This window comes from Felis catus, chromosome X, assembly GCF_018350175.1.
Source record: "Felis catus isolate Fca126 chromosome X, F.catus_Fca126_mat1.0, whole genome shotgun sequence".
Lineage (NCBI taxonomy): Eukaryota > Metazoa > Chordata > Mammalia > Carnivora > Felidae > Felis > Felis catus.
The window spans coordinates 57,339,484-57,354,416 of record NC_058386.1 but is presented as its reverse complement, the minus strand read 5'-3'; the positions used below and the strand labels follow the sequence as shown (position 1 = coordinate 57,354,416).

General features: G+C 44.0%; 1 protein-coding gene across 1 annotated transcript; it reads left to right on the top strand.

Annotated features, from left to right (window-relative positions):
• The first annotated feature begins 3,821 nt into the window (after nt 1-3,821).
• Nucleotides 3,822-11,158, top strand: P2RY4 (pyrimidinergic receptor P2Y4). The gene has a single exon (XM_004000592.5). It carries the CDS (start codon nt 7,710-7,712, stop codon nt 8,916-8,918), a length of 1,209 nt encoding a protein of 402 aa, XP_004000641.2. The 5' UTR covers nt 3,822-7,709; the 3' UTR covers nt 8,919-11,158.
• The last annotated feature ends 3,775 nt before the right edge of the window (nt 11,159-14,933 follow it).

Genomic DNA, 14,933 nt, shown 5'->3' with positions numbered 1-14,933 from the left:
AGAAACAAAAGCAAACATGAACTATTGTGACTTCATTAAGATAAAAGCTTCCACACAATGAAGGAAACAATCAACAAAACTAAAAGGCAACTTGCTAAATGGGAGATGTTTGCAAATGACATCTGTTAAGAGCTAGTATCCAAAATCTATAAAGAACTTCTAAAACTCAACACCCGAAAACCAAACAATCCAGTTAAAAAATGGCCAGAAGACATGAATAGACATTTTTCCAAAGAAGACATTTAGATGGCCAACAAACACATAAAAGATCCTCAACATTACTCACCATCAGGGGAATACAAATCAAAATTACAATGATACCTCACACCTGTCAGAATGGCTAAAATTAACACAGGAAACAACAGGTGTTGGCGAGGATGCAGAGAAAGGGGAACCCTCTTAGACTGTTGGTAGGAATGCAAACTGGTGCAGCCACTCTGGGAGACAGTATGGAGATTTCTTAAAAAGTTACAGATAGAACTACCCTAAGATCCAGCAATTGCACAACTTGGCATTTACCCAAAGGATACAAAAACACTAATTTGAAGGGATGTGTGCATACTGATGTTTATAGCAGTATTATCTATAATAGCCAAATTATGGAAAGAGCTGAAATGTCCATCGATTGATAAATGGATAAAGAAATGATGGTGTGTATATATGTGTGTATATGTGTGTGTGTATGAATATTACTCAGCCATATAAAAGAATGAAATCTTGCCATTTGCAAAGATATGGATGGAGCTAGAGAGTATAATGCTAAGCAAAATAAGTCAGAGAAAGACAAATACCATATGATTTCACTCATATGTGGAATTTAAGAATCAAAACAAATGAACATGGGAGAAAAAAAAAGAAAACCAAGAAACTGACTCTTAACTATAGAGAAAAACTTATGGTTACCATAGGGGAGGTGAGTGGGAGGATGGCTGAAATAAGTGATGGGGATTAAGGAAGGGGTGCACTTGTGATGAGCACTGGGTGTTGTATGTAAGTCTTGAGTCATCATATTGTACACCTGAAACTAATATTACACTGTATGATAACTAACTGGAATTTAAATAAAAATTTGGAAAAAAAGAGTATTTACATTTTCTGAGGAGGCCAGAGTAAGAAGGCAAAGGAATGCATCTTTGATTATGGAATTTCTGGCCCCTATGATAGATTGAGGGGAGAGTTTTTTCAGGTCCTAACCCACCTCACTTGCACACCCCAATGATTTTCCCAACCAGGCCTTCCAATTAGGAAGTGATGATAAGATCTCTGAATGAGAAAGGGATGGTTATTCAGTAAGGAGTTGTAGCAGACAGAATTGTTTGTTGACTCAATAGCCACCTCCCCCTTCTTTCTTGTGGCCAGAATCTCCATTTTCTATGCCAATCATGGTCATTTCATCCCCCCTGCTAGTGACTGGTTTAGTTATAGGCATGATGTAATTCAGGCCACTGAGATGTGAAAGGAAGTGTGCTAGGGAAATTCTGAGAAAGGTTTCCTGAGTAATAGCAGTAAACACACAGGAAGAGAGGCCTTCCTCTCCTACCATTGAACATTGCCATGTTTGGATACAATGCCTGAAGTGTAACAGCCATCTGGTGACCATGAGAGTTGCTAAACAAACATGCTGAGGGGTTGTAGATCAGAAAGATGGAAAGAATCAGTATTTTTTTAGCTTATTTAGTTTTTGAGAGAGAGAGAGAGAGAGAGAGAACATGAGGGGGGAGGGGCAGAGAGAGACACACACACAGAATCCGAAACAGGCTCCAGGTTCTGAGCTGTCAACACAGAGCCCAATGCGGGGCTTGAACTCACAAACTGTGAGATCATGACCTGAGCTGAAGTCAGATGCTTAATCCACTGAGCCACCTAGTCGCCCCTAGAGTCAGGATTTTTTTATGACATTGTTGAGCTGTTGAATTAGGCAACTCCAAAGCTGCCCACTCCTGGATTTAGATGCAAGATAATAAATTTCCTCCTTTTAAAATCAGCTGAGTTGGAATTTTCTGTTCTTTCAATTGAAAGTATATACCAGCAGACTTAAATGGGATCTGCACAATGGCAGTGACATTGGGAGAGGATAGAAAGGAAACAGATGAATCAAATGGTAGGAACAGAGACTTCCTGTGCTGTCTTAGGTGCTGGACACAGCGGTACTAGCCTCTACTTTAAAGATTTGTTTAAAAAAATGTTTATTCAGGGTGCCTGGGTGGCTTAGTCGGTTAAGCGTCTGACTTCGGCTCAGGTCATGATCTCATGGCTCATGAGTTCAAGCCCTGCATTGGGCTCTGTGCCAACAGCTTAGAGCCTGGAGCCTGCTTTGGATTCTGTGTCCCTCTCTCGCTCTGCCCCTCCCCTGCTCATGCTCTGTCTGTCTCTCCCTTTCTCTCAAGAATAGATAAACATTAAAATTTTTTTTTAAAAGTTTATTCATTTATTTTGGGAGAGAGAGCATGCAAGCAGGAGAGAGGCAGAGAGAAAGGGAGAAAGAGAATCCCAAGCAAGCTCTGTGCTGTCAGCACAGAGTCTGATGTGGGGCTCAATCTCACAAACCTGTGAGACCATGACCTGAGCTAAAACCAAGAGTCTGACACTTAACCAACTGAACCACCCAGGCACCCCTCTTCTCTAAAGCTTTTAATAGCCTTGCTGGAGGTAAAGAACAGACATTTAGAAAGACTAAAAGGGCATACTACAGAAAAGACACCTGGACAAGGCTAACTTGGGCACAATTATATGGAGCCAGTCATTTTCCCATGATTTTATTAATAACTTTGGATTATTCAGGGTTTCAGATTACAGTTCCTTTCCATCAAGGTTGAGTGACTGTCTTGTCCCACTCCACACTGCACCTTATTCTCATTAGGTGACCTCATTATTTCACTTCATAAAGAAAACCCAGGCAACTGGGGTGAACTTTCCAATCTCCCACACCCTCCAAATTCACCTATGTTTTAATTCCTAATGATAAAGAGGATGATAATTGCCAGACGCTGTCTCATTTTCTTCACACAACCAGATAGGTGCTCATAACTTCATTCTACATATGAGGAAATGGAGGTTCAGGAAAACTTACCTACAGTCATATAGCTAGTGGGTGATGGAGCCAGAGTTAAACTCTAGGTCTGACTCCAAAACCTGCATTTTCTCCTGTATTTCACTTACTTTTTCTCCTTCGTTTCTTTCCTTCTGTCCTTATTTCCTTCCTCTGTTCCTTCTCCCTCCATCTCCTTCCTTCTTCCTCCCCCACCCTACCCCTACTCAGATGAAAAGATTAGAAACCGTACTTTTCCCTCTTTAGGCCCTAAGGCAACAGGAAGCATTGCAGAGAAACTGTCATCAAGGCCTGAATATTAGATGTGAGGGGCCAAGAGGAGGAGGACTGGAAAAGACTGGAGGAATAGGGGAACAGAAGGATATCAGTAGGAAAGAAAAAACTTTGCCTGGCATACTAAATTCTAGATTATCAATTAGGTACCCAAGTGGGTATGTCCTAGAGCAAACAATATATACAGGGCTTAGATTGTAGCTGTGGGAACCATTCAGTTCAACAAAGTATAACTGAATCATTCATTCAATAAACATTTATTACACACCTACTGTGTGGAAGGTATCTGTTTCCTTAACTCTGAATTGGAACGCAGTTTTATAGACAAGATGTATAATTTGGGAAAAAAAAATGCCTGGAACATATGGGTTTTTTTAAGTTTATTTATTTATTTTGAGATTTTGAGAAGTCGGGAGAGGCAGAGAGAGAATCCCAAGCAGGCTCTGCGCTGTCAGCGTGGAGTACAACTTGGGGCTCAAGCCCATGAACCGTGAGATCAAGAGTTGGATGCTTAACCGACTGAGCCACCCAGGCACCCCTGGAACATACGTTATTATAACTTTACTGGGGAGGCTGCAGGAAAGACAGAGGTAAAACCAGGAGCTTTTCCTCAAGGAGCTCTGGGTCTGATGTGAGGGTGGGAGAATGAGGAGATGGACAAAAATACAAATGAATATAATTCTATGCAGTTTGTGGTATGTGCCATAATCTCAGTAGAAATCAAATGTGGTATGAGTGTGAGAGAGACATAAATTTTGATTAGAGATCTGCATGCTGTAGTCTTATTGGTCATTATTAATCATTATGCTTTTTTTGAGAGAGGGAGGGCACAAGTAAGTGAAGGGCAGAGAGAGTGAGAGAGAGAGAGAGAGAGAGAGAGAGAGAGAGAGAGAGAGAAATGGGGCTCATCTAAAACGGGGCTTCATCTCACCCGATATGGGACTCGAGCTCATGAACTGTGAGATCATGACCTGAGCGGAAGTCATATGCTTAACCGACTGAGCCACCCAAGTGCCCCAATTATTCATAAGTTCTAAGTTAAATCATGAGAGTGGATGTTGAGAGAAAGAGGGAGAGAGGGAGAGAGAAATGGTAGAGTGAGGAGAGAAAGGAGAAGAGAAAGAGGGAGAGGAGAAGAGAGAAAAAGCTGTAGGGGAAGGGTCACATATGGAGGAAGGAGGAAAAAAAGAGCCAGGGAAGAAGTCAGAAGGGACATCCAGAGGACTTAGGAGAATCAGAGTAATGCAAAGTCACAGAAACAAAAGTGAGAGGGAGTGTCAGAAGACTGCAGGTGTAGCCTGCAGCATTTCATAAGGCACAAATCATTCCTTTTGGCCCAGGTGATGTTGGGGGAGGTCTTTTCCTGAAGTAGCCACTGGGCGGCAGCTGTGTCTAGGGACTAGCAGAAACCTAGCTGAGCTAAACCAGCTTGAAGCAGGAAAAGCAGCAAGCTGGCTCAGGTTGGGGCTTCTCTAGTGTAGAGGACGCTGGAGTGACCCCCTGGGTGTATGCCAAGCCTCAAATCACACTTATTCTCCTCTGAAGAGATCAGCTTCATTCCTAGGAGCAAAGTAATAATACAAAATACTGTATGATGAGAAACATTTCATGCTTTATGAAGTGTTTTCACACCTATTGACCCATTCGATATTCAGGAAACCGTAATAAGTTGGTGGCATTATCCCTATTTAACTGGTGAGAAAACTAAGTTACAAAGAGGTGTCCAGCATCACACAACTACTACGTGGAGAAACAAGGATTTGAATTCATGTCAGTCTGGCTCCAAACACCTGGGCCTTTTCCACAATATCACAGCAGTCAGCTGTCCAGGACTCAAGCTATGACTGCTTGTTCCTCCATGCCTCCCTTTTATCTACCCCCACCCTGCCACAGGGCAAAGATCTCCAAGTTTCCCCTATCCAGATTTCTGGGCCTCCAGGAGATCTAGATCCTAGATTCTAGAGCCTCCCTTGCAGGCCTGCCTCCTCCTCTCACTCCCAGAATCCATCTCGGCAACATTCTCAGGACCTGAAGATCAGGTTCAAAGTCCACATTGCTTCCAGTTCCCTTCAGAGTGGATTCTGCTCCAGACTGCACCCCCTCCCCAAGAGCACTCACTACTCACCTCATCTTCTGAGTCCACCAGCCCCGAAGCTTGCCCCTGTGCCTAAGAACCCCATAATCCTGGAACCTTAGCCCCAGGGGTCCCAGATCCAGAGCTCCTGACAAGTTGGCATTCTCAGGCACTTAACCTTCAGACAACTAGGCTTGGTTTCTATACTTTCTCTGTTGTATTCAGACCAGGGTCTCCTGGAGTGATAGAGATGAGAGGTGATGTGTAGGAAGGGGTAGAGCCTGTGAGGGAGGCCTGTCGGCTAGCATCCTTGGAGAGAAGTGAACTGCCTCCTCTCCACCTCCTCTTATGTGTGCAATAGGTGTCTTGAAATTGACAGGCTGAAAAATGAACCCCCAGTCTTTCCCCAAACCTGCTTCTCTCATAGCTTTTCCCATCTCTGTCTACAGTAACTCCATTCCTCCAGTTGCTCAGGTCAGAAATCTTGGAGTCATTCTTGACTCCTCTCTTTCTCTCACACCCCACATCAGTAAATCTTGTCTCTACTTTCAAAATCTAGTCAGAGGGTGCCTGGGTGTCTCAGTCAGTTCACCTGATTTTGGTTCAAGTCATGGTCTCGCGGTTTGTGAGTTTGAGCCCCGCATAGGGCTCTGTGCTTACAGAGGAGCCTGTTTGGGATTCTTTCTCTCCTTCTCTCTCTGCCCCTCTCCTGCTTGCATGTGCACACATGCTCTCTGTCTCTCAAAATAAATAAATAAACTTAAAAAAATTCTATATAAATCAGACCCCAACACTTATCTCTTCTAAACCTTCAAATGGCTTCCCATTCACTGAAAGTAAAAGCCCAGTAGCCTTCACAATGGTTTGCAAGAACCTTCATGATCTGGTCCCTGCCACACTCTCCGACCTCATCTCTACATGTCCCCTTCCTCACAACCACCTGGTCTTTATCCAAAGTAGCCCTAATATTTAAAGCAGCAACCTTCTCTATTCCCCATGTCTTTTCTTCTCTATTCCCCTTCCTGCCTTTATTTTTCTCTATAGCAATGATTACAATCTATATATTTTACTTGTTAATTTTATTTTCTTTTCCCTCCCACTAGTATGGGAGTTCCATTACAGTCAGAGTCTTTCTCTGTTTTATTCACTACTAGTGAACTGCCAGTACCTAGATCTGGACCAAGCACACAGTAGGGTCTCGGTAAACATTTGTTTATCGCTTTGCTGGATTATGGGCACTGGCTTTAGAGAGGCAACTAAGCATAGCAATTAAGTACCAGGATGCTAGAGCCTGGTTCAAATCATGACTCTCCCCCTAAGTAGCAGAATACATTCTCCTTGCCTTAGTCTCCTCATCAGCACAATAATAGTACCTCTTTTATAGAGAAGTTGTTGGGCCATCAATAAGTGTAAAGCACTTAGAATAGTGTCTTGCACATGGTAAGTGCTATAGAAGCAGTGTTTATAATTGTATGCACCTGGAGTTAAGATTTATATCAGTAGTATAGATTTTCCCAAATCTTTTCGTGTGTTATCTTGCATTTGCCCACGTTAACATTCATTCATTTCCCATGTTTCTCCTCACTTAACACAGATTGATATGATTTACCTGTAGTTGTAGTCATCTCCTGTGGCCTGGCTCTTCATCTATAAACTTGGATGTTTCCTTGTGTACTCCCTCTTATAGTCATTTAGAAACTGTTAAATAGTAATCTTGCTGGGCCCCAGTTTCCCAATCTGTACAGTGAGTGGGTTGGACTAGATAATCTCGATGGGCCTTTCTAGCTCTGACAATCTCCCGGGACAGGACGAAGGACAGGCTCCACCCCCAAACCCGCCCTCTTGGATATGCCCTCTGGCTGCCAAGGGGAAAGGTGACAGAATCAGCTGGGCTCAGCTTCAAGGGGACCAGGTAGGAGACATGCCAAGTTTCTTGGGTGAGGGTGGCGATGGGGTACCTGGGCTGGACCAGGCTGGGGGAAGGTGTCAGAAGTAACTGTTGTGTGGAGACACTGGGAGCAGGGTGAGGGGAAAGGTCATGGCACCATGGGGAGAAATGTTGTAATGGGCTAGGACACAACTTGGGTCTGGGCATCTTCCCACATTGGACAGTCCTGCTAGCCCTCCACCCCTTCAGCTAGCCAAGATCTGGAGGACAGAGTCAGCTGCAGAATGAGAACAACCCAAGCTCACTGCCTGCCCTACGAGGCCCAGCACTGCCTGCTGCCCACCACTCCAGGCTAGACCAAGGGGGCTTGGGCAGAGGCCAGGCTAGCCTGGGTGCACCCAGATGTACTCCTTTTGCTACCCCTAATGCTTCAATCATGGCCCTTCTCATTCTCTGCTTTCCGGCCTCAGGGCAGAGCTGGGAGGCCAGGAAATCCAGCCACCCTCACTTCTTCCCTTTCTACCTCTAGGGGGACCATGGCCAGTGCAGAGTCCCCTCTGCTCACAACCCTAGTCCCCAGCCCGGATCCTGGTGACAGTGAGGTAGAGCTGAACTGCTGGTTTGATGAGGAGTTCAAGTTCGTCCTGCTGCCTGTGAGCTACACAGTTGTCTTTGTGTTGGGCCTAGGTCTCAATGCTCCGGCCCTCTGGCTCTTCCTCTTTCACCTTCGACCATGGGATGCAACGGTCACCTACATGTTCCACTTGGCCTTATCAGACACTTTGTATGTGCTGTCACTACCCACCCTCGTCTACTATTATGCAGCCCACAACCACTGGCCCTTTGGTACTGGGCTCTGCAAGTTCATCCGCTTTCTCTTCTATTGGAATCTCTACTGCAGTGTCCTTTTCCTCACCTGCATCAGTGTGCACCGCTACCTGGGCATCTGCCACCCACTGAGGGCACTCCGCTGGGGCCAGCCTCGCTTCGCAGGCTTTCTCTGCCTGGCAGTTTGGTTGGTTGTAGCCGGCTGCCTTGTGCCCAACCTGTTGTTTGTCACAACCAGCCCCAAGGGGGACACCATCCTGTGTCATGACACCACTTGGCCTGAGGAGTTTGACCACTATGTGCACTTCAGTTCAGCAATCATGGGGCTTCTCTTTGGTGTGCCCTGCCTGGTCACTCTTGTCTGCTATGGGCTCATGGCCAGGCGCCTGTACCGGCCCTTGCCAAGGACTGCCCAGTCATCTTCTCATCTGTGCTCTCTCCGCACCATCACTTTGGTGCTGACCGTCTTTGCTGTCTGCTTTGTACCTTTCCACATCACCCGCACTATTTATTACATGTCAAGGCTGCTGGAAGCTGACTGCCGCGTGCTGAACATTGTCAATGTGGTCTACAAAGTGACTCGGCCTCTGGCCAGTGCCAACAGCTGCCTGGATCCTGTGCTCTACCTGCTCACTGGGGACAAGTATCGCCGTCAACTCCAGCACCTCTGCAGTAGTGGTGGGCCCCAGCCCCGCATGCCTGCCTCCTCCCTGGCGCTGGTGTCCCTGCCTGAGGATAACAGCTGCAGGTGGACATCCACCCACTGGGACAGTGGCTTCCCTACCTCTGGGGCAAATAGACTGTAACACTGGGAGCCAGAAAGTAGGAGGAAAAAGGATGAGTGCAGGGCAGAGGTGAGGGAACTCAATAGTTACACCCAATATGGCTGCTTCTTCCTCTTTTCCAGGTTCTGGAGAGGCCAACACCCTGAGGATTGAGAGGAACCGGGGAAATCATGTGTGACTCCATCTCTCATAAACCCTTTAGCCGCTCTCTCCTTTTTAGCCAAAGACAATAACAGCCACTCTTCTTTCTCTTTGTTTCTGTCTCCTTCCTGTATCCATTGGTCCTGTCTCTTGATCATACAAGGCTTCCTAAAAATCTCACCCAGTCCTCTTGCCTCCTCCCTTTTCCCACATATATTTGTATAGCATGTGTTCCTTCAACCAGACCAGAGCATTAGACTGAAGAGGTGGAGAAGTGGGATAACCTCAGGATTGGTCTGATTTATCTGATGGTGATAGCCAGAATCAGGAGGTGGGGGCGCCAGCATATCACAGATGCCAAGGATGTGGCATATGTAGTGCCCACACCCACTTCCTGGTTTCCTCTGAAAGACAGCATAGTCTTGCCTACTGAAGTGCTGAGATAGGGCTCAATCTCAGGTAACCTGCATGTCGGGGTCCCCACATGCAGCTGGAGGCATGGCACTGTTGAACTGGTATATAGCCACGAGGCAGAGAGGGAGCCCTGAGTTTTACCATGGGGTGGGTATCTTGCCTCAAGGGGCAGGGCCCAAGTCGATGACAGCCTTTGGAACAGGACCTCCTTTATGATGTTTGCTGAGAGCATATTTGACTGTTATCCTGTACTTAATGAAAAGTACAGAGGATGGCTTAGAAAGAGATGGGGAAGCTCTCATATTTGTGACTGTAACTTCCAGCATGAAGAGGTAGAGCAGGTTTGTGCAGAGTTTGGGGTGGTGGCAGGATTGACGCCCAGAGCTGGCTCTTCACTGGTTTCTCCCCTTTCTCTAGCTCCTGCCCTAGGTGAATAATAAATCTGTCACCAACTCTTTCATATCAGGCTTTAAGGCTTCACTGCCAGGGCAGAGCATGGGGACTAGGACAGCTCCCTTCAGAGCCTCCCATCCAGTTATTCCCCCCTAGCACCATCTTGGTGCTTATGGGCTTACAGGAGTCGGGGGGTGGGTACAGAACTTGGGCAGCTAACCCCCAAACCTCAGGAAGTAAGAGTGTCTAGGCAGCCATTCATAAGAAAGGAGGGCTCACACTTCTAGGCACCCCCACTCTGAAATTGCCTTCTAGCCCACTGGTCCTCTGAGTCTCCAGCCTGACTTTTCTTTTGCCCCACTATTGCTGACCTGTATCGGATCTCTTACTTGTCTAAGGGGTCTCTATGGAGAGTAAGGCTGAGGCTAGTCTTCAGAAAAAAAAATGACTTCAATGCCCCTGAGTCTCCCTTTGCATCCTTCCACGTGCTCCCTCTTTCTGCCTGCTACCCATGACTCTTTCCATTAGGAGTAAATGGACTGGCCTTTTCTTTACTAGTTTTGCTGTCTCATGGCCGCTTCCTAGACTGTTACATATCTCGTTTTTCATCTGTACTCTTTCTTTTATTCCTATGACCATACCCTCCTTGCCCATCACCTCTCCTATCCACTGACTCCACCAAGTAAAGCTGCTTTCTCTATCACAACTACCCAGTCTCCTCCATTTCTCCAGTACATTTAATTCCCATATGTTTTATCAAGACTAACTGCCCAGACTTTGTGGTCTGCTACTTTCAGGCTGTCTTCCCTTATACTCTAGTTAAACACATTTTCACCTTGGGTCACTTTTCTCCTCTCTCCTATACTGGAGTAGATTGCAGATGAAGCCAGTGGCTGTTTTGACCCACTGAAACTTTATGTCTTGGAACTTCATCTAAACCCCCATTTTTGTTAGCCTGCTGAATTCCTAGTGAAAATCCCAGAGCAAGTGTTTCTTGTATTTTCCACCTTCTCAAGGCTCCAATTTCGTCCTACCCTATGACCTTCTAAGAGTTACCTTGCTTCTAATGAAACTGAGAAGATCTAATACCTTAACTTCTTTCTGCTTCATTCATGATAACTCTACTTTTATATCCATCTTGCCTTTCTTCCTTTCTTCCCTGTAGACCCCACATAAGAGGTGGCTCTCTTACTTTTTCTTTTGTTTATCTCTTTTCATCACTTTTAGTCTTTCCATAACTGATTTCATCCCATATTAAAAAAATTTTTTTTCAACGTTTATTTTATTTTTGGGACAGAGAGAGACAGAGCATGAACGGGGGAGGGGCAGAGAGAGAGGGAGACACAGAATCTGAAACAGGCTCCAGGCTCTGAGCCATCAGCCCAGAGCCCGACGTGGGGCTCGAACTCACGGACCGCGAGATCGTGACCTGGCTGAAGTCGGACGCTTAACCGACTGCGTCACCCAGGCGCCCCATCATCCCATATTTTAAAACACACACACACAACAGGGGCACCTGTGTAGCTCAGTCGGTTGAGCGTCCAACTCTTGGTTTCAGCTCAAGTCATGATCTTGCAATTCATGAGATCAAGGCCCACATCAGGCTTTGTGCTGACAGTGTGGAGCCTGCTTGGGATTCTCTCTCTCTCTCTCTCTCTCTCTCTCTAATTAAATACACATTTTTTAAAGACCACACATGACAAAACCCAACCAAACAACAATAAAGCATTATCACCCATACCCTGACCATGCTGTTTCTTGTAACTAACATTCTACTCACCTTATTCATTTCACTGTCAGATTTCTAGAAAGAGTACCATACATATCATTATAAAGTCACCCCTTAACTCTCTGAACCTGGTTTCCTTCTGTACCTGGAAGAACACAAATTACTTCATAAGCAAGATCTTTAATGATCTCTCCTCTATATTCCTCTTTGACTATCTCTACTTCACTTTATCCTCTTGCATATCCTGTTTAAAAGCTTAATGAAAACAATTAAAAAATTCCACTCTGACAACATTAAAGAAAATTTTGAAAGAAAATATTCATCTATACTTCCAAACCCTAGACAATTATTTTCATTTATCTATGTTCCATGCTTTTTCAGTTGGCATAATATATACTTATATTTTATATAAATGTAAGCATAGTGTGCATATATTTTAAAATTTTGCTTTAAAATTTTTTATTTTAAATACTGTCCTTGTACTACAGTCTTTCATGTTTATCATTTCAATAGCCACATAAAATTACATCCATTAGTAGATTGTATTTTATTTGACTATTCCCCTATTATCAGACATTTAGGCGACTGATTTTTCTGTGCTTTGAACATCTTAATGGATATAGCTTTTTTCTTCTTTGCAAGAAGAAAACTTGTAGTGTTTCTAGGACAAGTTCTCAGGAGTGGGATTACCAGATCAAAGAGCATGAATATTTTTATGGATCTTGATTTTCATTCCAATTTTAGTATATGTGCTGCCAAGGTGAGCATTGGATCTTGATTTTCAAAAAGACTGCACAAATTTTCAATGTCACAATGGCATGTGAGTGTTCCGTCTCCCTTGCAGCTGTAGCATTGGACTTTATAAGAAATCTTTTTGGATGGCTTAAACATTAAATTGTTAACTTCACCTTTTTTTTATTACTCATGGGATAGAACACTTTACATATGTTTACTATTTGCATTTCCTCTTGTGTGAACTCTCTGTTCATATCCTTCACCAATTGGCATTAATGGTCTTATACACACTGATGATCTTATATCTAAATGCATTCTTTAACATACATGTTAGGGGTGCCTGGGTGGCTCAGTCAGTTAAGTTTCAGACTTCGGTTCAGGTCATGATCTTGCTGTTCCGAGTTCGAGCCCCCATTCAGGCTCTCTGCTGACAGCTCAGAGCTTGGAGCCTGTTTCAGATTCTCATTCTCTCTCTCTCTCCCCTTCTCCCACTCATGCTCTCTCTCTCTCTCTCTCTCTCTCAAAAATAAACATTAAAAAAACTTGAAAAAAACATACATGTTAACCTTTTGTCACATTTGATATAAACATTTCTTCCATTTATTATAATTTTTACTTTTAATTTTGGTTCCTTATTTTATCATGTTGCCTTAAATTTCTCTCCTCCCACTTTTACTCATCTTACTACTTCCTCTCCCTTTGCTGGCTTCTCCTCTTTTACTCCCTAAGTAAACAGAGTTTCAAGATCTGTCATAGTCATAGCATTTGGGGACTATTTAATCCATTCCCCCTCCTACCATCTTGACCCTTGATTTTCTGTTGGAGAGAATATATGCACACACGAATACAAGTCAGTTGACTTAGAGTCCTTGAGAATACTTTGGAAATATTCTAGGGCCTAGGTAACCTGTCACCTTACAAAGCAGGGAACAGACCCAAAGATATGACTTGCCTATTACTTAGTAAATTAGTGGCAGAGCAGGAACTAGGCCTAGCCCCCAAGACCCATGACTCCCAGATCTCCTTCCATTACACCATGCCAACTCAGGTCTAAACTGTCCTTCCTCCCAAGTTTCACCTCTATATATTTAATTGCCTCCTGGACAGTTTCACTCGGATCTTCCATTGTTACTTCCAACCCAAGATGTCAAAAACTAAACTCTCTTGGGTGCCTGGGTGGCTCAGTCGGTTGAGTGTCTGACTTCGGCTCAGGTCATAATCTCAGTTTGTGAGTTCGAGACCCACGTTGGGCTCTGTGCTGACAGCTAGGAGCCTGGAGCCTGCTTCAGATTCTATGTCTCCCTCTCTCCTCTGCCCCTAACCCACTCTCATTCTGTCTTTGTCTCTCTCAAAAATAAACATTAAAAAACAAACAAAAACTAAGCTCTCTAAACCAGTTTCCTTATCTGTCTTCACTTCTTTTCATGGCATTTTTCCTCAAGTCACCTAGGCTCAAAAATGCTCAGGTAACTTCAATTCTTCTCTTTTTATTTCATGAGATTCTGGCATTTCTTTAGTTATCATGTCAATTGGCCTTCCTTTATGATCCCATACTACCATTCGAATACTGACTCTTGTCACCTTATCCCTAACTGACTGATACAGCCTCCAAACTGGTCTTTCTTACCTCCAGTGTCTTCTCACACAAATGCATCCTATATAATGCATACTGCCAGATTAATCAGCTCTAACACTGCTTTCACAGTTTCACTCTCTTACATAAAACTCTCTCATTGTTCCCTATTGTCTACAAGACAAATTTAAATCCTTTAGTCAGAAATGAAAGAGAGCTTTTTCAGTCTTATTTTCCATTCCTCCCCAATACAAATCTTTCTTCTCCAGCTAATTTGAGCTCCCTATGCTTTCTCCAAATGAGACTTGCACTTTCTCAGCTCTGCACCTTTAGTCTTCCTTTCCCCTGCCCCAGAATGCCCTCCCTTTCTTCTCTCACTGTCCTTTTCTTACCTAGTTTCCAAAGCCAGGATCAAGCTCCACTTCCTCTTTTAGGCTTTCTCTGGTGACTCTTGCCCATAGTGACTTTCCTGGTCACTCCTGCAATAATTACTGTTTATATCAGTCACTTGGCACTTTTATTTTCTTTTGAAATTATACTATTATTGCTACTTGACTCTTTATGTTTGTTTTGCATTCCCTCCTATAAATTCCTTGAGTTGCTGTGATAGAAAGGAAAGAGCATAGGACCGAAAATCAGAAGAGCCAAGTCTGAGCCCTAGTTATGAACGTAGGGCTTAGGTGTGTCAGTTGGGTGAGTCATTCAGACTCTTTGAGCCATAATTTCATCACTTGTAAAATGAGGATCATAATCTCAGCTTTAAGTACTTCAGATTGTGGTAAGTCTCTGCAAATCTAGACAGCTAAACAAATATGAATGGTTTTTATTATATCATCTCATTTGTTTAATAAATGGTGCTTCATAAATATTTGCTGAATAATTACATGTAAGTAATTCAGTTTAATGTTTCTGTTCCTGGGCATATTTCTGTGTTAAGAGGCCACAGGAAACCCAAGAAACCTAAAGACCCGAGGGCACTTTTTAAGAACAGTGAAGACAGGGAGGGCATTGGAAAGATATTATAAAGGAAAGTGGGTCTGTCCAGCATCTT

Excerpts from the sequence above, each read along its gene's own strand:
- P2RY4 (XM_004000592.5), top strand. The coding sequence starts at position 7,710 with ATGCTTCAATCATGGCCCTTCTCATTCTCTGCTTTCCGGCCTCAGGGC.